Source organism: Scyliorhinus canicula, chromosome 2 (genome assembly GCF_902713615.1).
Source record: "Scyliorhinus canicula chromosome 2, sScyCan1.1, whole genome shotgun sequence".
NCBI classification, from domain to species: Eukaryota; Metazoa; Chordata; class Chondrichthyes; order Carcharhiniformes; family Scyliorhinidae; genus Scyliorhinus; species Scyliorhinus canicula.
Window position 1 is genome coordinate 6,485,978 of NC_052147.1, and position 25,123 is coordinate 6,511,100.

A 25,123-nucleotide genomic window follows, 5' to 3' on the forward strand; every position below is an offset into this window, starting at 1 on the left:
AGTCGGGCGCAAAGAGGTCATTAGATCATGTCCGAGGAGTGTATCCACATCCGCTGCTACTGTCGATATGGATTGCCACATTTGAGGCCAGGTGACAGTCATAATATTTGGTTTGAACAGCAGAAACACTTCTACTAGATGGGTGGCATGGTAGCACCGTGGTTAGCACTGCTGAGTCACAGCGCCAGGGATCTGGGTTCAATTCCCGGCTTAGGTCACTGACTGTGCGGAGTCTGCATGGGTTTCCTCCGGCTGCTCCGTTTTCCTCTCCACAAATCCCAAAAGATGTTCTTGTTAGGTGAATTGGACATTCTGAATTCTCCCTCACTGTGCCCGAGCAGGCTCCATAGTGTGGCGACTAGGGTATTTTTACAGTAACTGCATTGCAGTGTTAATGTAAGCCGACTTGCGACACTAATAAAGATTATTATTTTATGTACTAAAAAAACACAGAACTATAGATATGTTACGGTGCAGAAAGATCTCACTCATCCCATCACATCGGCACTAGCCATAAAAGAGAAAAAAGAAACTAGCCATTAATCCCATTTTCCAGCACCTGGTCTATCGCATTGCAGGTTACAGCAAGCAGTTAGTCATTCAGATCTCCCGACAGCTGGAGATTCTCCAAACAATCGACAAAGCCACCTGGGCATTACAAAATGCAGATTGCATACCTCATCTACAGTCTGGTCGCCGGGCATATCAAGGCCCATTGAAGAAATCATCGCAAACTGCCAATGTATGTGCTGCACAAACTGGACCAGAGAGAGGCATTCAATAACAGTCAGCAATTCACAACTGAATACTTTACCCAATTTGTCATCAGCTACAGCTTTCAACACTAAACCAACTCCCCAAGGCATCCAAGATCAATGGGTGAGGCAGAGGGCAGCACGGTGGCGCAGTGGTTAGCATTGCTGCCTCACGGCGCTGAGGACCCAGGTTCGATCCCGGCTCTGAGTGACTGTCCGAGTGGAGTTTACACATTCTGCCTGTGTTTGCGTGGATTTCGCACCCACAACCCCAAGATTGGATTGGATTGGATTGGATTTGTTTATTGTCACGTGTACCGAGGTACAGTGAAAAGTATTTTTCTCCAAGCAGCTCAACAGATCATTCAGTACATGGAAGAAAAGGGAATTAAACAAAATTCAAGAAAATACATGAGAATACATAATAGGGCAACACAAGATATACAATGTAACTACATAAGCATTGGCATCGGTTGAAGCATACAGGGTGTAGTGTTAATGAGGTCAGTCAATAAGAGGGTCATTTAGGAGTCTGGTGACAGTGGGGAAGAAGCTGTTTTTGAGTCTGTTCGTGCGTGTTCTCAGACTTCTGTATCTCCTGCCCGATGGAAGAAGTTGGAAAAGTGAGTAAGCCGGGTGGGAGGGATCCTTGATTATGCTGCCCGCTTTCCCCCAGCAGCGGGAGGTGTAGATGTGCAGGTGCAGGTGGATTGGCCCCGTTAAATTGCCCCTTAATTGGAAAAAATGAATTTATTTTTAAAAACAAATTTTTTTTAAACGGGTGAGGCGGAAAGGGACACATGCACCATAAAAACCCTTCTGAAAAAGAACAAAAACTTCCTTTTAACACTTTTAACTTATAGATCCACCCAGCTGCAATGTGGATTCGCCCCATCAGAGCTCCTGATGGGCAGAAAACTCTGCACCCAACTAATCACAATGTTTGGCAGTCAGGACCTTTAAAGAGAAGGCATCACTGCAGATCTTAAAGAATGTGATTAATGGGCAGGTATCATGGTGAGAGGATCAGGAAAGTGATTGCAAGAGGATTATCTTGGGTGTGGGTGGGAGGGGAAAGGGGTTGGCAGAGGAACCCCTTCCATTCCTCCCAACCAGTAGAAAGAAAAAAAAATACAATCAAATGAAGATCTTCCTGAGTCATTCCCAAGCCCTGCTGGGTAAGCATCGAATGAACTATAGCTACATTGGAGAGCACCTTGTGGAATATTGCAGTCAGGGTGTGAATTTGGTTTCCAACTCTGGATGGCCATATTCCTGAAAATGCCAACATATGATCTATTGCCTCCAAGCCCCTGACCCATGGTTGTTCTATCCATCTTCATGGCGCCTTTTAATGTTTAATTGGAAAGCCAACAGACTCTTCATTATCCAATTCAGTGATTCTCAACTGTCAAGGTCAAATGGGTCTTTTTCTGCCATCTTAGACAGCTTTATAAAAAAGTAATACCATCCTACTTGATGTTATAACTGAAGGAAAGATCCCAGAATGGAACCCTTTCTCAGAAGACCGTCGGCGGAATTCTCCATTCCTGAGACTAAGTATTGACGCCGGGGCAAGATTTGTGGACTTCTATGACAGCAAAACTGGCGCCACACCTGGACTGATTCAGTGCCCGTTAAGGGGATAGCATCGGCGCCACATGGAACACAATCGATTCCAATGAGAAATGGTGCCGGATTCTCAGACACTCAGGAGGCTGACAAGCTTCAACCGCGTATGCACACTTCACTCCCACACACACCATCCCAGCCAACAAGATGGCAGCGAGGAAGCAGCACCAAGGATCACGGATGCCGAGCTTGAGACGCTGATGGACACCGTGGAGGTGAGCGCCATTCGCCATGCCCCGGCGCAGGTGGCAGAGGCCGTCATGAACACCGTCCGGACCAGCCAGCCTGCAGGAAAAAAACTGCACAACCTGCTCAGGGCGGTCAGCATGAGTAGGCAGCACTGTGCCCGTGGCACCAAAGCCTGTCCTACTCACCCATAAACGCCAACCCCCCCCCCAACCTGGAGGCTATCTGAACCCCCACCCTGCACAACATGCTGGCACCCATGCCAGCCGCCATGGCCAGGGGCCCTGGCCACTGAAGCCACCTTTGTGACACACCTCTGCCCCCAAAACCACTCTCACCCTCACACCACCCTCACCCCCAGGTCACCCCTTTACCCCGCTCCACACACTCCCACCTTCCCCACTCTTCCCCAGCCCATGGTCTAATCATGTCTCTTGTCTTGTGTATTGCAGGAACTGCTGGTGACGGGGTGCTGAGCAGTGACGAGGATGACACCGACACAGACGAGAGCCATCAACCTGAGACCCAGGCCATCCCGGAGCTCGAGTCCAATGATGACACTGACTTCCCATCACAGCTGTCTCCAACATGCTCCACCATCCCAGAGACACTCACCTCATTGGGCACTGAAGAGGGTCCTGGGGCACTATCACATAGCTAATCCGGTACAGCAGGTAAGGTAGGAACTCCCAAGGGGGCGGACGGTCAGAAGGCGGGCCGACCCCAGGGACCAGCTGCCATCCAGACGCGTTTCGGGCTTCTGGATTGGACAGTCCCATCGATCGTGGAGATGCAGTCACAGGGCCAAGGACTGCATGAGGGATTGCCGGCAAGCATGCAGCACCTGCAGGTGCAGGTGGAGGAGTCCAACCGCGTGCAGGAGCAGGAGGTACCGCCGGCCTTGCATGTCACCGGGCCAACACCGCATGGGTGGCATCTGTGGTGGAGGTCTTGGGGCAAGGGTTTTGCCGATGGATCAGCATTTCCAAGGCCTGGGGCAATCTGTGATTCTAGGGTTGCCCTCTCACAGGCAGCCATGTGCGAGACCACCTGAAGATTGCAGTGGCGCTCCTGAGCGTGGCCCATTCAGAGTGGGCCATGGCTGAGAGTGTTGTCAGCATTGCCCAGGCGGTGGTTGATGTGGCACAGGAGCAGAGGGAGGTGGCTCAGTCCCAGAGAGAAATGGCGCAGTCACCGGCTAATGTGGCACACACCTAGAAGATGGTGGCTCAGTCACAGACGGAGGTGGTCCACTCCTTGTGCTCCATGGGCATGAGAATGCAGACCCTGGCCAACTTGAGAGTGGACCTTCAAGACTGGCAGTGCCAGATGGTGGGGTTGCCTCAAAGGATATCTCCGATCGCACCCCGGTCCCATGGAGTAGCTCGGGGGCCATTCCAAGGGAGGGGGAGGTGTAGGGTCCCCTACCGGTGACTCCCGCGGGTAAGGTGCCGGAACATCGCAGCACCTCGGACTCTCCCCTCCTGTCCCTGCCGCATGCAGGCAGAACAGGGTGGCACCACACCACACCACCTGGGACACCCGAGCAGCAGCCGGGTCTGTCCAAGCCCGTTCACGCTTGAAGATGCCCGCCAAAGGGGACCCAGATCGCAGGGAGGGAATCACAGAAGGCCACCTCCATTCTTGCTGTACTGTCTGGGGCTCCACCTAGATATAGCGTTAGGGCCTTTAAAGCCAGAAAAGTGGACACCTGTTAAATTGGCCCGGGTGCAGGGTACAGTTTAGTGATAGAGGCTGGGGCACGCATCTGTGTATATATTTTCACATTAAACACCTTTATTTTAATAATCTTTATTGTCACAAGTAGGCTTACACTGCAATGAAGTTACTGCGAAAAGTCCCTCGTCGCCACATTCCGGCACCTGTTCGGGAGAATTCAGAATGTCCAAATTACCTAATAGCACGTCTTTCGGGATTAGTGGGAGGAACCCAGAGGACACCCACGCAGACATGGAGAGAACGTGCAGACTCCGAACAGACAGTGACCCAGTCGGGAATCGAACCTGGAACCCTGGCATCGTGCTGCCCTGTGCACAATGTTACAACCTGCCTCGGTGTTCTGTGAGAAAGGTGTAAGGGGTGGTATGGTCTGGGCTGGTCGCAGAGGGGGCACGGTGTGGGGAGGGATGGGAGGGGGCGAATGTTGTGGTCAGTCTTGGCTCAGCGACTGCAGTTCAGCCAGCGTTCACTGCTCTGGTGTCCCACCCCCATCCCACCCCGTGGCATAGAAGGTCAGAACAACCTTCACCTGGTCGGCCGCCGGGAGGGGGTGTCCTCCCCCACTTCCCCACAGTGCCAGGTGCATCATGATCTGGCATATTTGTCGCACTGTCCCCCTGATCGATGGTTGTCCAGTCCGGCAGGACCTCAATTGACATACGCTGCCAGTACATGCGAGGCCTCATGTGGTGCCTCTTATGCACCTCCTTCTCCTCCTCAGCCTGTTGGGCAGCCGGCTCTTCATCCACAGCCGCTGCCTCCTGTTCCTCTGGGGCAGGCTCCGCTGCAGCAGCTTCCTCCTCCTCGAGAGGCTCCAGCCTCTTTTATTATTTTTGATAAAACGTGAGGAACGGAGTCTCAGGACCTCTAATTAATTTTAATAACAAGTAAAAAAATGTATTCAACATGAAGATGATACAATATGCCTTTACTCCCCTTTATTTCAACAATTAACCACAAAGTTTAGGGTTAACACGGGTTACAAAGTTCATTTTAATCTCCAATAGTCTCATTAACAAAATCTCTTTTAAGCACACAAGATGACTGTGGGCAAATACACTCTCCACTCTGAAACCCAAATGAATGTTTGGGGATATCTCCTCACAATCTCCCTGGATGATTGTTTTGTGGGCAGCACGGTGGCCTAGTGGTTAGCACAGCTTCCTCAGGGGCTGGTTTAGCTCACTGGGCTAAATCGCTGGCTTTTGAAGCAGACCAAGCAGGCCAGAAGCACGGTTCGATTCCCGTACCAGCCTCCCCAGACAGGCGCCGGAATGTGGCGACTAGGGGCTTTTCACAGTAACTTCATTGAAGCCTACTCGTGACAATAAGCGATTTTCATTTTATTTTTCATTTTCACGGCGCTGAGGCCCCAGGTTCGATCCCGGCTCTGGGTCACTGTCCATGTGGAGTTTGCACATTCTCCCCGTGTTTGCATGGGTTTCGCCCCCACAACCCAAAAATGTGCAGGATAGGTGGATTGGCCACGCTAAATTGCCCCTTAATTGGAAAAAATAATTGGGTAATCTAAATTTATAAAAAATAAAAAAATAAAAAAAATAAAAAAATGATTGTTTTGTGAGCGTTTCCAAACTCCACTCCCAAAACATACTTTAAAATTTTCACTCATAAGTATGCTTTCCCTTACTGGTTTGCAGTTTTGAAATCCTGACCAGGTTTTCCAAATGACACTTTTAAACAAACCTCCTGCTCCACTTTTAATAGCGAATCCAGTCAGAATTTTACACCAGCCTCTTTTGGGTTTCTTTGTCTTGGCTGCTGTGAAAATGCCTCACCTCTCGGTTCCCAGCCTGCATTAAAATAGTGTCAGGCGTTTAATTTATCTTTAAAGGCTGTTACCCCACTTTAAATTGGTTACTGCAATTGTCTCTTTAACTCAGAACACTTTATTTACTCTTCCTTGAATTCTTCTGAACCATACCTTGGTCTCTGTTCACTTAACTCCAGACTTCTTGAACACATTTCTCTAGTTTCTTTAACTAGCTGGTCTTTAGGTTTCCAGCATCTGTTTTCTTAACCATTACTCGATAGTAATTAAGTAAATTTCTTCTAGCAAGGCCGAGAGAGATGTTCACTCTTTAGCCTTTGAAAATCAACTGCTTTCTCGCAAAGTTATGAGAGCTGCCTTCTCTGTCACGACCTATCTCCAACTGGCATCAAATTAGCTAAATTAAAACTTACAAGCTTACAAGGCCTCTGTTGCTAAGCAATAACTGCCATTGTATTTACTCTTCATGCTGTAGTCCTCTCTAAGCACAATAGTCACAGTTGGAACTGAACCAACCCCCACACATACAAACACATGCAAACATCCAGCATGAATCTAATTATAAGTTTTACCCTTCCAGGCACTGAAACATTAAATTAAATCCACTTAAAACTACACTTTATTTCTAATGTTTACCAATATAAATCCCTCAAAACTACCTTTGTTTTCCTGACAAAAACAAAAGTATTTGAAGAAAATTCTTTTAAAAATCACCCAATTTTGGGCAGCACGGTTGCCTAGTGATTAACACTGCTGCCTCACGGCGCCGAGGTCCCAGGTTCGATCCTGGCTCTGTGTCACTGTCCTTGTGGAGTTTGCACATTCTCCCCGTGTTTGCGTGGGTTTCGCCCCCACAACCTAAAAATGTGCAAGCTAGGTGGATTGAAAAAAAAAGTTGGGTGGTCTAAATTATTTTTTTTTTAAATCACCCAATTTTTAATACCGTTATGATTTTCTTCCCTGGCATTGCTCACAGTTGCTCTTTTGGGGATTAAGTGTGCGATTTTGAGACCGCACTCTGAATCAGAAGTGGGTTGCCGACGATGAATGTCATAGCAGTGGGGGGGGGGGGGGATGCTCCCGGTGATCAATGTCAATACCTTTGTGATTGGGGCTGGGATGCGTTACGTTACAGCATTGATCAGGCGCCCTTTAAAAATGGTGCCCAATCTCTGTGGAAGCCGTTCACGCCCCTAAGAGGCCCTGCCCTACCAGACTGATGGCTTAACCCATGCCCACACAATGTGTTTTAATAAAGAGGTTCAAGATTCCATGAAAAAACTGGCCTGTGCAACTGGAAGGTTTACTCTGGTTTCTGTCTGAGCCTAAGTTTTAATTCCTGCACTCTCCAGGGCATTCCTGGAGAGTTGGTAAACTCAGTCCTCCATTGCATGGAGTCAGGAATGTTTCTGGGGCTGTTCCAAATCAATTGCTTTAAGTTACAGAACTGTGATTGAAGGTCTCTTTTGAGAGGGCCACGAAGAATCCAGCACGAGTTTTCAGGATACAAAGAAATAACATTTATTTACAATAACATATATACGCAGCAGCAGCAGCAGCAGCAGCAGCAGCAGCAGCAGCAGCAGCAGCAGCAGCAGCAGCAGCAGCAGCAGCAGCAGCAGCAGCAGCAGCAGCAGCAACTTCCCTTGCTGCTCACTCCTCTCTCTCTCTGCTGGTTCCAAACTGGCCATCTCTATTTATACAGGGAGTCTGCTAATGATTTCTCCGCCCACCCCCCCCCCCCCCCCCCCCCCTCATTGGGGAAGCTCATACTCCCATAGGATTGTGGGATTGTCATTAGTCCCCAGCCAGTGGTAAACAGGCAGATTATAACAGTCTCCACACCAATCTCATGATAGAATGAGACAGCTCTGGAGAGGGAATGAAAGGGATAGGGTGCAAAATTCTAGCTTATAAAATACTGTTCAAAATTGTCAAAAACCAGCACCAACAATACCAGCATTCCATGTTCATCTTTACAAGGCCACAAGGCCCATTTGGCCTGTCTCGTCATTTTCAGAATTTCTATGTCTTCGAAAACAGAGGCAGCACATCCACCTGGCAATTTGAAATCATTTCTTCAGCTGCTGTCAACTGCTGCTCCAAGTTCTGATGTTCTTATGTTTTATCATATTTACACAAAGCTTATGGCTAAATAAAGTGTGCACATGCTATCAATCGCATTACCTTTGACATGCTGGACGCATGATTGAAAGCCAGAGTCGATCAACCATTCGCAGACTTCCTCCGTTGTCATTTTCTCCAGTGACACATGCACTTCGGAGACATGAATGTCCTGGAACAAGTTTTTGGGACAGTCAAAATTGCAGAAAGTTGGGAAAGAAAGGATTAACATATACATCTTTCAGATTGTCTAAAAATGTTACACAGCCAATAAAGAACTGAAGCCTGGGCGGAATTCTCTCATAATGGGGCTATGTCTCCACGCCCGTGAGAAAACGGTAACAAATTACTCTGGACTTTCTCCATTTTCCAGGTGGCTAGCCGGGCCCTGGAGTGAGCCGGGCCCTGGAGTGCTCCTTGCAGCTCCGGCTCCCGATACGGGGCCCTGCACTTCCGGCTGCGGGTCCGTGCAAAATGGCGGACCCACACCATCAGTATAGCTCACCCCCTCCTCGAGACCGCGCCTGCCCGCCGATCGGTGGCCCCCGATCGCGAGCCTGGCCATCCTTGAGGCTCCCCCCACCCCGGTGATGGATTTCCCCCCCCCCCCCCCCCCGGCTCCCCAACCAGGGTGATCGCAGACTGAGTCCACAGCTGCCACTCCGAGCTCCCGCCGTGTCGACCCATGAGTGAACCACGCCGGCAGGAACTCGGCCAGTTGCCGGCAGAGAATCACCACGGAGGCTCGGAGAATCCTGGCCCATATCTTTAGTAATGAGCTTGAGGAGCTGAGTGAAAAATGGAGATGTTGTAGTACTACCTCTGGTGGGACATTTTATTGCAGCATAACAGCTTGACATTGGAAATATCCATTATAAGTGTGGATACAGAAGCTTCATATAACAAAAGTCAACATGCATAATATTATTAATATATTAACAGATTCAGGACAGAGTTTCCTGGTGCAACAATAGTTTAAAGACACTGCTCATTATAGTACTAATTCCAGTTAGTTGACCAGAGTCAAGAGCAGGACCATGGTGCAGCAACTAAGATGCTGCCTTTCTCCATAAGCCACAGCTCATGTTACCATGACATTCTTGCTGAAAAGTGAGCACATGTGGCCATTCAGATGTGGACATGATCAGGCTTTGCTGTGATGTCCTGCAAGGCTGATCAATCTCTGATACTTGCACATGTGGGGTATTGGAACTGGTTCTGGGGGAGGTGGGACCAGTACAAATCAGACAGTCTGCATCTGGGCAGGACTGGAACCAATGTCCTTGGGGGATTGTTTGCACGTGCTGTTGGGTGGGTTTTAAACTAATGTGGCGGGGGAGTGGGGGGAGCAGGAACCAATGTAGGAAGTCGGAGGGAAGTAAAGTGGGGACAGAAACAAAAGGCAGTAAGGCAAAAAATGAAAGGCAGAGAAACCGTAGTCAAAAATCAAAAAGGGCCACGGTACAGAGCACTGAGACTGTGGAGAATGTGACAATATGTATATTGTAAAATTAAGGAAGGGGGTAACAATTTAATGTAAATGCATCCAACCACTAGATGGCAATCAAGCGCATACTCATGGATCACGTGATATCCCTGATTCTGGGGGTAGGCGATTAGGCGGGATAGAGAGTAGTTGTGTTTTCAGAAGCTCTGTAGGTAGTATTATAGTTTAGTTTATCCATAGTATTTATATATTAGTAAGCAAGTTGAATCTATTTAGTTGCAGTGTTAATACTTTAGCTTTGTTCAAAACATAGCTTCATGTACTTTGTGAGACACTACACTTCGAAACCATCTTCATTCAGAAAGCGAAGAACATGACAGAGATCTCAGTGAATGGGTCCAGTAAGCCTAAGAGAAATAAACTGCATTTATTTCAATGCAAGAGGCCAATGCAAGGCAAATGAACTCAGGGAATGGATGGGTACATGGGACTGGAATATTATAGCTATTACTGAAACATGGCTGAGGGAAGGGCAGGACTGGCAGTTCAATATTCCAGGGTACAGATGCTATAGGAAAGAAAGAACAGGAGGTAAGAGAGGAGGGGGAGTTGTGTTTTTAATTAGAGAGAATATCACGACAGTACTGAGAAGGGATATATCCGAGGGTACATCCACTGAGTCTATATGGGTAGAACTGAAAAATAAGAAGGGAGAGATCACTTTGATAGGATTGTACTACAGGCCCCCAAATAGTCAGCGGGAAATTGAGGAGCAAATATGTAAGAAGATTACAGATAGCTGTAAGAAAAATAAGGTGGTAATAGTTGGGGACTTTAACTTTCCCAATGTTGACTGGGGCAGCCATAGCATTAGGGGCTTCGATGGAGAGAAATTTGTTGAGTGTATTCAGAAAAAATGTTTCATTCAATATGTGGATGGGCTGACTAGAAAGGGGGTAAAACTTGAACTCCTCTCAGGAAATAAGGAAGGACAAGTGACAGAAGTGTTAGTTCGGGATCACTTTGGCACTGTGACCATAATTCCATTAGTTTTAAGGTAGCTATGGAGAATGATAGGTCTGGCCCAAAAGTTAAAATGTTAAATTAGGGATAGGCACATTTTGATGGTATTAGTCAGAAACTTTCAAAAGTTGATTGGAGGAATCTGTTGGCAGGCAAAGGGGCGGCTGGTAAGTGGGAGGCTTTCAAAGTGTGTCAACCAGGGTTCAGGGTAAGCACATTCCTTTTAGAGTGAAGGGCAAGGCTGGTAGAAATAGGGAACCCAGAATGAGTCGGGATATTGAGGCCCTGGTCAAAAAGAGGCATAAGACATGCATAGGCAGCTGGGATCAAGTGGATCCCTTGAAGAGTAGAGTGAAGAGAGCAATCAGGAGAGCAAAAAGAGGACATGAGATTGCTTTGGCAGATAAGGCAAAGGAGAATCATCCAAAGAGCTTCTAAATACATAAAGGACAAAAGAGTAACTAGGGAGAGAGTAGGGCCTCTTAAGGATCTACAAGATCATCTATGTGCAGATCCATAAGAGATGGGTGAGATCCTAAATGAATATTTCTCATTGGTATTTACAGTTGAGAAAGGCATGGGAACGTGGGGAAATAAATAGTGATGTTTTTAGGAGTGCACATGTAAGAGAGAAGGAAGTACTGGAAGTATTAAAGCGCATCAAGGTAGATAATTAGTATCCCAGGATGTTGTGGGAGGCTGGGGAGGAAATTGTGGGCCAGAAGACCATAAGACATAGGAGCAGAATTAGGCCACTGGGCTCATCGAGTCTGCTCCGTCATTCAATCATGGCTGATATTTTTCTCAGCCCCATTCTCCTGCCTTCTCCCCATAACCCCTGATCCCCTTATTAATCAAGAACATATCTATCTCTGACTTAAAGACACTCAGTGATTTGGCCCCCAAAGCGTTCTGCAGCAAAGAGTTCCACAGATTCACCACCCTCTGGCTGAAGAAATTCCTCCTCATCTGTTTTAAAGGATCATCCCTTTAGTCTGAGATTGTGTCCTCTGCTTCTAGTTTTTCCTGCAAGTGGAAACTTCCTCTCCACGTCCACTCTATCCAGACCTCAGATTATCCTGTAAGTTTCAATAAGATCCCCCTTCATCCTTCTAAACTCCAATGAGTACAGACCCAGAGTCCTCAACCGTTCCTCATATGACAAGCTCTTCATTCCAGGGATCATTTTTGTGAACCTCCTCTGGACTCTTTACAAGGCCAGCACAGCCTTCTTTAGATACAGGGTCCAAAATTGCTCACAATACTCCGAATGGGGTCTGACCAGAGCCTTATACAGCCTCAGAAGTACATCCTGCTCTTGTATTCTAGCCCTCTCAACATGAATGCAAACATTACATTTGCCTTCCCAATTGACAACTGAACCTGCACGTTAACCTTAAGAGAATCTTGAAAAAGGACTCTCAAGTCCCTTTGTGCTTCTGATTTCCTGAACATTTCCCCATTTAGAAAATAGTCTATACCCTTGCAGGGATATTTGAATGATCGACAGCCACAGGTGAGGTGCCTGAAGATTCGAGGGTTGCAAATGTTGTGCTTTGTTTAAGATGGGCTGCAGGGAAAAGCCATGGAACTACAGACCTTACGTCTATGGTGGGTAAATTGTTGGAAGATATTCTGAGATACAGGATCTACAGGCATTTAGAGAGGCAAGGACTGATTAGGGACAGTCAGCATGACTTTGTGAGTGGAAAACCATGCCTCTCAAATTTGATTGAGTTTTTTGAAGGGTAACCAAGAAGGTAGATGAGGGCAGTGTAGTCAACGTTGTCTACATGGACTTTAGCAAGGCCATTGACAAGATACCGCATGGTGGGTTGTTGCATAAGGTTAAATCTCACAATATCTCACTGGCCAAAAGAAGACAGCGAGTGGTGGTGGATGGAAAGTATTCCGCCTGGAGGTCGGTGATCAGTGGTGTCCTGCAGGGATCTGTTCTGGGACCTCTGCTCTTTGTGGTTTTTATAAATGACATGGATGAGGAAGTGAAAGGGAGGGTTAGTAAATTTGCCGATGACACAAAGGTTGGTGGAGTTGTAGAAAGTGTCGAGGGCTGTTGTAGGTTACAACAGGACATTGGCAGTATGCAGAGCTGGGCTGAGAAGTGGCAGATGGAGTTCAACCTAGATAAATGTGAAGCAGTTCATTTTGTAAGATCGAATTTGAATGCTGAATACAGGGTTAAAGGCAGGATTCTTGGAAGTGTGGAGGAACGGAGGGATCTTGAGGTCCATGTACATAGATCCCTCAAAGTTGCCACCCAGGTTGATAGGGTTGTTAAGAAGGCGTATGGTGTGTTGGCTTTCATTAACAGGGGGATTGAGTTTAAGAGCCGCGAGGTTTTACTGCAACTTTATAAAACCCTGGTTAGACGACACTTGGAATATGGTGTCCAGTTCTGGTCACCTCATTATAGGAAGGATGTGGATGCTTTGGAGAGGGTGCAGAGGAGATTTACCAGGATGCTGCCTGGACTGGAGGGCATGTCTTATGAAGAAAGGTTGAGGGAGTTAGGGATTTTCTCACTGGAGCGAAGAAGGAAGAGAGGTGACTTGATAGAGGTGTACAAGGTGATGTGAGGCATGGATAGAGTGGATAGCCAAAGACTTTTCCCCAGGGTGGAAATGGCTGTCACGAGGGGACATAATTTTAAGGTGATTGGAGGAAAGTATTGGGGAGATGTCAGAGGTAGGTTCTTTACACAGAGAGTGATGGATGTGTGGAATGCACTGCCAGCAGAAGTGGTGGAGTCAGAGTCATTAGGGACATTTAAGCGACTCTTGGACAGGCACATGGACAGCAGTAAATTGAAGGGGTGTCGGTTAGGTTGATATTAGATTAGGATAAATGATCGGCACAATATCGTGGGCCAAAGGGCCTGTACTGTGCTGTACTGTTCTATGTTCTATGATCCAGGGTGAGGTAGCTAATTGGATACAAGATTAGCTTGGTGACAGAAGACAAAGGGTGGTTGTAGAGGGTTGTTTTTCAAACTGGAGGCCTGTGACCAGTGGTGTGTCTCAGGGATCACTGCCGGGTCCACTGTTATTTGTTATTTATATTAATGATTTGGATGAGAATGTAGGAGGCATGGTTAGTAAGCTTGCAAATGACACCAAGATTGGTTGCATAATGGACAGTGAAGGACATCATCTAGGATTTCAACGGGATCTTGATCAATTGGGTCAGTGGGCCGATGAATAGCAGCTGTAGTTTAATTTAGATAAATGTGAGGTGATGCATTTTGGTTGATCGAATCTGGGAAGGACCCAGTCAGTTCATGGTAGAGTGTTGGGGAGAGTTACAGAACAAAGAGATCTAGGAGTACAGGTTCATAGCTCCTTGAAAGTGGAGTCACAGGTGGACAGGGCGGTGAAGAAGGCATTCAGCATGCTTCGTTTCATTGGTCAGAACATTGAATACAGGAGTTGGGACGTCTTGTTGAAGTTGTACAAGGTATTAGTCAGGCCACACTTGGAATACTGTGCACAGTTCTGGTCACCCTATTATAGAAAGGATATTGTTAAACTAGAAATCCATCGACCCCACAGTAGCATAAAGAAGCTCTGCATACCCCTCACTCATATTAAACATATCGTAATAGTGTTCCTCTGCCTGGGTCTGAGCATTACAAGCGTGCGCCGTCAACTGGGGCAAACCTGCATTTGAAGTTCCAGCTCAGCCTTTTGACTTGCTCTTAGTCCCGCCATTTCTTTGATAAATGCCCCTTCTTGTTTCACTGGTGACAAACAGAATCCATAAACTTACAATGATTTGCATTGTGTGAACCTCCACACCTGAAACACTCCACTGTCTTCACCTTTTTTTACTTGTAGCTTCTTTCTTTGTTTGATGCAGAGCACCCATCTGCTTGCCACCATTGGCCTTCGGAATATCTTTTCCATTATTGGCAGCCATTTCCATGTCCTGAGATATTTCTAGATCCTCCTTAAAACTAAATGGTGTGTCTCCCAGTAAATGCTGCTGAATGCTGTCACCATTAATGACACAAGCCCGTCTGTCCCGAAGCACATCTTCCAAAACTGCCTCAATCTCGTGCTCAGAGAGCTGATGCAATTCAACAACAAAGTTAGCGACAGACTGTCTCCTCTTCTGAAAATCACTATGGAATTTGGAACATTGTACAATTACTGGAGGCTTAGGTTTGTGAACGAGTGTAACCAAATGCACAAATAAAATGTCCCCCGATTTCCATGGTGTAGCTACGTTTCTCACTAGCTTGTAAGTCTTCTCTTCAGGCACACTCAGGAGAATTGAGCACTTTCTCCTGGTCTATGATCCCATTTGCCAAGAAAAGGTTTTCCAACTTTTCACATATTCAGTCCAGATCTTGTTCTCTTCCACAAACTCATTGACAGACCCAAACATAGCCATGCTGCTGCTAACTTGTCTTCTGATGATAAACTTAGCAAAACTTTGTGTTGAACGTGCTGGAACCCGAATCTTTTTTATTCTCATCACCAAAACGATGTGGTAACTTGACCACAAAAAGGTGATTGAAACGCAGTAATCTTAAACTTAAACTTACTCTTCTTTAATATATAAAAATAGCAAAGTTTAAAATACAGTTTGGACTCAAAAACAGGAGCAATTAGACAAACATCGAAATAACAAACAGAATAGAATTAGAACTAACGATAGTTAAATACTAAAATACAAAGGTGACAACAACTAATGACATCACATCACTTACTGATGACATCAGCAATGGATTTTTAAAAAATGCATAATACTAACGCTCTATAACAATTTATATAATGCCTTCAGCATAATAGAACCTCCAATGACATTTCACAAAAACCCCTGGGGCGGCATGGTAGCACAGCGGTTAGCACTGTTGCTTCACAGTGCCAGGAACCGTGTTCAATTCCCGGCTTGGGTCACTGTCTGTGTGGAGTGTGCATGTGCTCCTCGTGTCTGCGTGGGTTTCCTCTGGGTGCTCTGGTTTCCTCCCACAAGTCCCAAAAGACGTGCTTATTAGATAATTTGGACATTCTGAATTCTCCCTCCTTGTACCCAAACAAGCGCCGGAATGTGACAACTAGTAACTTTATTGCAGTGTTAATGTAAGCCTACTTGTCACACTAATAAGAATTATTATTATCATTATAAAACAAATTAGACATTGAACCACGAAAGCTGAATTTGGGACAGATCTTGGTCAAAAAAGTAAATTGTAAGGATCTTCTTAAACTAAAAGAGAGATAGACTGATGGAGATGTTTAGGGAGGAAATTCCAGAGCTAATGGCTTAGGCATCTGAAGGCACAGCCATCAATAACGGAGATTTTAAAATTGGGAATGATCAAGAGGCTAGTATTAGTTAAGTGAGCGAAACACAGTAATCTTAAACTTACTCTTCTTTAATATATAAAAATAGCAAAGTTTAAAATACAGTTTGGACTCAAAAACAGGAGCAATTAGACAAACATCGAAATAACAAACAGAATAGAATTAGAACTAACGATAGTTAAATACTAAAATACAAAGGTGTAGAAGAGATTACAGAGATAGAGGGCGCGATTCTCCGACCCCCACGCCGGGTGGGAGAATCGCGGGAGTGCCAGGCGATTCATGCCACGCCGCCCTGGCACCCGCACGCGATTCTCCCACCTCCCCAAAACGGCGTGTCGCGTTTTACGACAGGCCACTCGGAGAATCACCGTTTCTAGCGGTCGAGCGGCAATTCTCCGGGCCAGATGGGCCGAGCGGCCTGCCCAATACGACCGGTTCACGTCAACGCCAACCACACCTGGTCGCTGCCAGTGTGAACAGCGCGCGAACACTGCGTGTGGGGCCTGTGGGAGGGTGAGGGAGGATCGAGCACCAGGGGGGGTGCTCAGGAGGGGTCTGGCCCGCAATCGGTGCCCACTGATCGTCGGGCCGGCGTCTTTAAAAGACGCACTCTTTTCCTTCCGCCGCCCCGCAAGATCACTCCGACATGTCTTGCGTGGCGCCCGCGGGGTTGGCACCGGCCAACCTGCGCATGCGCGGGTGACGTCATTTAAGTGTCGCTGGCCGTGTCATTTATGCGGCGCCGCTTTGACGCGAGTGCCAATGCCCGGCACGCGTAATTGACACGGCGTCGCTCCTAGCCCTCAGGGGGTGGGAGAATAGGGGGCGAAGAGCGGCCTCCGACGCCCGAGTGAAACACTCCGGTTTTCACTCCGGTTTTCACTCCGGCGTCGGCACTTTGTCTCCCTTCGGGAGAATTGCGCCCAGAGTGAAGCGATGCTAGGGAATGGTTTGAAAATTAATATAAAAGTTTAAAAATCAAGACGTTGCTTATCCGGGGGACAATGTAGGTGAGTGTAGTGGATGAACAGGACTTTGTGCAGTATTGGACACAGGCAGAAGAGTTTTGGATTACCTCAAATTTACCGTGGGTCCAATATGAAAGATAAGCCAGGAGTGTGTTGGAGAAATCAAAGAGTGAATGAGGGTTCAGCAGCAGATGCTGAGACAGAGACCAAGTCAAATAATAGCAGTCTGGTGGAAATAGGCAGTCTTAATTGTTATATTGGAAATGCATGGCTTGAATGGGTGGTTGAAGCAAATTAAATAGCAACGTTCAGTAGGAAATTGAAAAAGAAACAATTATGGAATTATGAATATAGAGGTGGGGAGATGAGAGTAATTCAAAGAATTGACATAGACACTGTTATAACCTGCCCAGATCCTGTTGACTGGGGACATTTAGCTGTCCCATGATCCTTGGGAATGTGAGATCCGCCAATGAGGGGCAGGGCGGGCAATCATTAGCAGTGCAGTTGTACGAATAGAGATGGCCAGTGTGGTACCAGCTAGAGAGGGAACTTTGTACATATTGTTGTATATAAAGTTACTTTCTGTTTCACTATACAAACTTGTGGTGGATTCTTCGTGACCCTCACAAAAGACACCATTGTCCAAATGTTCCCTTTCTGTACTGTATGATTTTACAAAGGCAAATGACCAAAAACATTGCCTTTAGCCCCTTTGAGGTTCACCGGCAGCATAGTGTAATCCTCTTACTATTTCACCACAGTTCCATTCGAAAGTCAGTCACCTTGTCAACTTCTGATGAGTCAAGTCTTTTGTTTAGTTTCCGATTCTCCAAGTCTTCCTCTCCAACGTCCTGGCTCCCACTTCCTGCACAATAAATATAAAAGTATCCACTATGTTTAATGGGTGGTCTGATATACATTTTCCTTTAGTTTGACGGCTCTGGAGCTGCGGGTGAACTCACTTTATAGCATCCGCGATATCATGTTCGCTGAGTTGGTCATGCCGCAGGTGAAAATTACTGAGGGAGATAGAAAATGGGTGACCAAAAGACAGAGCAAGAGTAGGAAGGCAGTGCAGATTTCACCTGCAGTCATCTCCCTGCAAAACAGATATTTGGATACTGTTCAGGGAGATGGCTCACCAGAACAAGGCAGCAGCAGCCAGGTTCATGGCACCATGGCTGGCTCTAATGTGCAGGAAGAAGAATGGCAGGGCTATAGTGATAGGGGAGTAGACAGGCTGTTCTGCGAACGCAATTGGGACTCCAGGATAATATGTTGCCTCCCTGGTGCAAGGGTCAAGGATGTCTCCGAGTGGCTGCAGGACATTCTGGAGTGTGTGTGGGTGTGTGTGTGTGTGAGGGGGGGGGGGGGGGGGGGGGGGGGGGGGGGGGAGACGGGACAGCGTATAGGCACCAACAATATAGGTAAAAAATGGGATGAGGTCCAACAAGTTGAATTCAGGGAGTTAGGAATTAAACTAAAAAGTAGAACCTCAAATGTTGTAATCTCAGGATTGCTACAAGTGCCACGAGCTAGTCAGAGTAGGAATATCAGTGTTGGAGGGCATTTTCTGATACTGGACTATGATATAAATTATAGATGGCCCTGTAACTACATTTGTGCTCCCATATTACTTCTGAATTGTTCTGATGAGACAAAAGGTACTCATTGGCTTAGATGCCTGTTTAGAAGAAGCAATTTGTCAAAATAGATAGTGTATACGCAATGCGTGTTAATACTAAAGACACAAAATAGCTGAACTAGCCACGTTCCTGAACAATAAGTTACAAACTGTGTAAACTACCTCATTAGAACCAGGCAACAGCTTCACAGAACAAGAAATTCTATGTGTCCTCGATAAGCCCAAGCACACCAGCTGCAGACAGGACATCATTATGTTAGTCATGAGTGACTTTAGCATGAAGTTAGGGGTGGGTAAGACAATACGCACTTGAACCATATATATGATAACTGGGATGCTAAGAAAATTAATTGACTGCATGTAATGAAGTGTGACTCAAATATAGTTGATTGATTGTATGTAAGTAAGAACGCATCTAATTCCGCCCCTTGAATCTGTATATTAACCCATGTGAGCCTTAGCTCCAGTGAGAAAGGGTGCTGTCAATAGGCTGCGGAGCCTCAGGCCTTTTTTCCAAGAATTCTGACATATTAAACTGCTTTTTTTTTACTTATACTCAGGCCTTCGTGTGAATATTTTCACCTCTAACATTAGGATAGATAAGATGAATGAGTAAACTTGCTCCGAATATGAAAACAGATAGTAAAAGTCTCTAGAAATATATAAAACAAAAAAAAGTGGCTAAGGTAAATATTGGTCCTTTAGAGGATGAGAAGGGAGATTTAATAATGGGAGATTAGGAAATGGCTGAAGAACTGAACAGGTTTTTTGGGTCGGTCTTCACAGTGGAAGACACAAATAACATGTCAGTGAGTGATAGAAATGAGGCTATGACAGGTGAGGACTTTGAAACGATTGTTATCACTAAGGAGGTAGTGATGGGCAAGCTAATGGGGCTAAAGGTAGACAAGTCTCCTGGCCCTGATGGAATGCATCCCAGACTGCTAAAAGAGATGGCTAGGGAAATTGCAAATACACGCGTGATAATTTACCAAAATTCACTAGACTCTGGGGTGGTCCCGGCGGATTGGAAATTAGCAAACATGACACCACTGTTTAAAAAAAGAGGTAGGCGGAAAGCGGGTAATTATAAGCCAGTTAGCTTAACTTCGGTAGTAGGGAAGATGCTGGAATCTATCATCCAAGAATAAATAGCAAGGCATCTAGATGGAAATTGTCCCATTGGACAGACGCAGCATGGGTTCATAAAGGGCAGGTCATGATTAACAAATTTAGTGGAATATTTTGAGGACATTACCAGTGCGGTAGATAACGGGGAGCCAAATGACGTGATATATCTGGATTTCCAGAAAGCTTTTGACAAGGTGCCACACAACAGGTTGCTGCATCGGATAAAGATGCATGGTGTTAATTCATAGAAAGCAAAGAATGTGGATTAATGGGTGTTTCTCTGGTTGGCAATCAGTAACAAGTGGTGTCCCTCAATTGTTCACAATTTACATAGATGATTTGGAGTTGGGGACCAAGTGCAATGTGTCCAAGTTTAGAGACAACACTAAGATGAGTGGTAAAGCAAAAAGTGCAGAGGATACTGGAGGTCTGCAGAGGGATTTGGATAGGTTAAGTGAATGGACTAGGGTCTGGCAGATGGAATACAATGTTGACAAATGTGAGGTCATCCATTTTGGTAGGAATAACAGCAAAAGGGATTATTATTTAAATGATAAAATATTAAAACATGTTGCTGTGCAGAGAGACCTGGGTGTGCTAGTGCATGAGTGGTAAAAAGTCGGTTTACAGGTGCAACAGGTGATTAAGAAGGCGAATGGAGTTTTGTCCTTCATTGCTTGAGGGATGGAGTTTAAGACTATGGAGGTTATGTTGCAATTGCATAAGGTGTTAGTGAGGCCACACCTGGAGTATTGTGTTCAGTTTTGGTCTCCTTTCCTGAGAAAGGACGTACTGGCACTGGAGGGTGTGCAGAGGAGATTCACTAGGTTAATCCCAGAGCTGAAGGGGTTGGATTACAAGGAGAGGTTGAGTAGACTGGGACTGTACTCTTTGAAATTTAGAAGGATGAGGGGGGATCTTATAGAAATATATAAAATTATGAAGGGAGTAGATCGGATAGATGCGGGCAGGTTGTTTCCACTGGCGGGTAAAAACAGAACTAGGGGGCATAGCCTCAATGTAACGGGGAAGTAGATTTAGGACTGAGCTTAGGAGGAACTTCTTCACCCTAAGGGTTGTGAATCTATGGAATTCCCTGCCCAATGAAGCAGTTGAGGCTCCTTCCTTAAATGTTTTTAAGATAAAGATAGATAGTTTTTTTAAAGAATAAAGGAATAAAGGGTTATGGTGTTCGGGTGGGAAAGTGGAGCTGAGTCCACAAAAGATCAGCCATGATCTCATTGAATGGCGGAGCAGGCTCGAAGGGCCAGGTGGGCTTGAGGGCTAGATGGCCTACTCCTGCTCCTATTTCTTATGTTCTTATTATCAGAATCAATACTTTGTGAAAATATAATGACTCCACAAGCCATCGTTTCTCCCAATTGAAGATAATTTTCCTCTTTGAGACATTGCAGTTAAAGTATTTAGTACTTTCTCTTTGTGCACAAATCTGATCGCCGTATTAATCATCTCCGTCCAGAACAAGAAGAATCATAATCTTAAAATAAGAACAATGTCACTCAGTTCTGGTGTTCGAAAAAACATCTTCACATCAAAGAGAGTGGAAATCTGGAACTCTCTTCCCCGAAAAAAACAGTTCAAGAAAAAGGTCAATTGAAAATTTCAAAATTATGGGCTAGATTCTCCTCCGACGGGATGCTCCCTTTTTCCGGCAGCCTGGGGGTTTCCCAATGGCGTGGGGCAGTGACAATGTAGTGACATATAGTGACAATATGATTTGTAAGAAAAAGTTTTTAAAAAATAGAAATTTGTTTGAAGTATCAACTGCTGAAACTGCAAGTGCTTCAAACCTCTTTGTCTTTGTAAGTAAAGATTGTGAAAATTGCAGAAGAGATCGGAGAACATAGCTGTTAATCAAGCAATATTTTCCCTGGTACTCAGATTTTTCAGTCATGTAATGGATTTCTGGGCACTCAGCCAAGCCTCAGTATTCTTTGCTGAGAGCCCAGACATCCAATATTGACATGAAACAGCTGAGCCCAAGGGAAAATAGTTCCTGATCTGACAACTCTATGCTTTCTGATCTTTCAGTCAATTCCACACATTTTATTTGCATAAGATAAGACAATTTCAAGTGCTTACAGTTTCAGCTATTGATATTTTAAAGTGGCTGGTTGATTGACACTTTCATTGTCATGCAATAAAAAAGAATTTTGTTTCACGAGAATGCAGAGCTATCAATGAATGATTGATTTTAATACTTGATTTACTCACTCTAATGCCACCATAGGGTTTACTGGTTCAATATATTGTATAGTGGGTGAATTGGCATGGAAATTCCATAGCTTGACATGGAGGACATTAGAGCCAAAGGGTGTTTGTGGAAGGCATATCTTGGAATTGGGGCAATGAGCGGCCATACGGAGTGGATGGGGAACAACTTTGTATGGGACCTGTAAGGCATTAGGAGGTGCACCTGCCCCCTCCTCCCCCATCATACATTAAAAATTCCATATTTCCTGGCATTCCCTGATTCATACAGGCCACATGGGAATTTTCCCAACTCTTGCTAACCATCTTATGGATAAAATTGAAGCTTTTTGTTTGGGAGGAAATTTGATTTCCTCCACACTCCCAAAGTTGCATTATTTTCTTCTTGTGTTTCTGTAGAGCATGAATGCCTAGTGTGTAAAACATCCACCTGGCCCCTCTGAAGTTGGATTTCCTGCAGCCTGGTGCTGTGGGGTTTTAAGGAATGGGGAACATTCCAAAAAGTAAGCAAGTGTAAATGTTTTCACAGTCTCAAATGTCACTATGAAGTGCTGTATCGTAATGTTTTCAAAGTAGTGAGTCAACTTAGAGATCTGTCCTTTAATGGTAAGCTAAATGATAACATTGGCCAACCTCTGTATTTGTCCACATGCATTTCAGTTTTCCCATGGAAAAATGAAAAATGTATTAAATTGTCCTGTCAGACAGTGCTGTCATCTTTCTATTGTGATTTAAAGGGTTGTGACTGATTATTAAAAAGTCTGGTTTGAGCAATTGAAAAAATATATAACTATCTGTCTCCCTACATTGATTAACAAACATTCTGCTTTGAAATTGAAATGAGCACCATTTCTTTCCTTCCCAGAGAACAGTCTATTGTTTGGAGAGTTGTGGCTATTATCAATGCTTCGAGGGGCTGGTTTAGCACACTGGGCTAAATCGCTGGCTTTTAAAGCAGACCAAGACAGGCCAGCAGCAAGGTTCAATTCAATTCCCGTACCAGCCTCCCCGAACAGGCGCCGGAATGCGGCGACTAGGGGCTTTTCACAGTAACGTCATTTGAAGCCAACTTGTGACAATAAGCGATTTTCATTTCATTTTATTTCACTGAGTTTCAAATGCTCATGGGTTTCAGCACAGTGGGTGTTTTGTTCACCTGCGATCAATGAATCTCAAGAAGTTGCAAGTCTCTGGTTTGCTGACATAAGCTAATAGGATTGCAAGTTTAACAAGTTTTTTTTTCAAATGCCAGATTGCATGATTTTCTCTGAATGATTTGGAGGCTTTTGTTAGATAGCGAGAGGTTTATGTTTAATGAATGCAAAATATTTTCCATTAATATTTGATGGAACATAGTGCATATTTACTGTTTGGTTATAGATGATACGTTGGGGACATAGGGGCATGGGGGGCATGAGTGGCATGTGGGCTTTTAGGGGCATGAGCATATACATGAGGGCATATAGGAGATATTTGTGATCTGTGGAAATAGATATTTCTTTGCTGTACCCAGAGGAAGATTCATCCCAAAATCTCAATCTACCAAGATGGGATCTGTGTTCCCATTCTCTGGAGTGGGTGGCATGGAGGCACAGTGGTTAGCACTGTTGCTTCACAACACCAGGGACCAAAGTTCGATTCCTGGCTTGGATCGCTGGATGTCCGGAGTGTGCACGTTCTCCCCGTGTCTGCGTGGGTTTCCTCTGGGTGCTCCGGTTTCCTCCCACAAGTCCCAAAAGACGTGCTTGTTTGGTAATTTGGACATTCTAAATTCTCCCTCCTTGTACCCAAACAAGCGCCGGAATGTGGCGACTAGGGGCTTTTCACAGTAACTTCATTGCAGTGTTAGCGTAAGCCTACTTGTGACACTAATAAAGATTATTATCATTATAATGAGTTGGGACGTCTTGTTGAAGTTGTACAAGACATTAGTAATACCACACATGGAATACTGTGTTCAGTTCTGGTCACCCTATTATAGGAAGAATATTGTCTAACTAGAAAGACTGCAGAAGAGATTTACAAGGATGCTACTAGGACTTGATGGTCTGAGCTATAAGGAGAGGCTGGATAGGCTGGGACTTTTTTCCCTGGAGCGTAGGAGGCTTCGGAGTGATCTTGTAGCGGTCTATAAAATAATGAGGGGAAAACATTAGGTGGATAGTCAACATCTTTTCCCAAAGGTAGAGGAGCCTAGAACTAGAGGGCACAGATTTAAGGTGAGAGGGGAGAGTTGCAAAAGAGACCAGAGGGGAAATTTCTTTACACAGAGAGTGGTGAGCATCTGGAATGAGCTGCCAGAGGCAGTGGTAGAGGCGGGTTAAATTTTTTCCTTTAAAAAACCGTTAGTCAGTTACATGGGCAGGGTGGGTATAGAGGGAGATGGGCCAAATGCGGGCAAGTGGGACTAGCTTAGTGATAGAAACTGGGCGGCATGGACAGGCTGGGCTAAAGGGCCTTTTCAATGCTGTAAACATCTATGACTCTATTCTATCTTCATAGCTGCAGTTGTTTATCCCTGGAATCATTCTTGCGAATAACTTCTGTACCTGCTACCATGGGACATAATTGAGGGGGTTGAGGATGATTGAAGGATTTAATATGGTGGAGTGAAACTATTTCCTTGGGTGGAGGAATCTAGATCAAAGAGGCATAAATTAAAGTGGTTCATGGGTGATGTGAAGAAGCATTTGTTCAGACAAAGGATAGGAGAAATCTGGAATTCTCAGCCCAAGATGTTGCTGAGACTGGGTGTCAATAGAAATTTTCAAAACTGATGTTTTTCGACTTATATTAGTCAAAGGTGTGGGGTTATGGGACAGGCAGATCAATTTAAGATACATTTCAACCACAATCTAATTAAATGGAAGAACAGGCTTAAGGGATTTAATGGTCTTCTCCTATTGCTATGAAGGACCTTTAATCCAAAGTAATACATGCAGTTCTTATAAAATGGCACTCTTTTCATGAAAATGTATTTTTAATCTAGTTTCTGGAGGAAAGGATATCCATGATATTGTAGGCTTCAAGGAAAACCTACAGCTAATTTTCAAGATAATTGGGTGAAATTTTATTTGGGGCAATAGTGCAAAGGAGGCAATAGCCTATTGAAAAA

General features: G+C 45.2%; 1 protein-coding gene across 6 annotated transcripts in view; it reads right to left on the bottom strand.

Annotated features, from left to right (window-relative positions):
- Window positions 1-25,123, bottom strand: part of LOC119979694 — a 253,384-nt gene that overhangs the window by 128,531 nt on the left and 99,730 nt on the right. For all 6 annotated transcript variants that reach the window (XM_038822283.1, XM_038822274.1, XM_038822266.1 and 3 more), the window contains 2 exons: window positions 17,783-17,865; window positions 8,290-8,398 (listed from right to left, as the gene is read on the bottom strand). In XM_038822283.1, coding sequence (XP_038678211.1) covers window positions 8,290-8,398; window positions 17,783-17,865 — 192 coding nt within the window. The remainder of the gene's footprint in view (window positions 1-8,289; window positions 8,399-17,782; window positions 17,866-25,123) is intronic.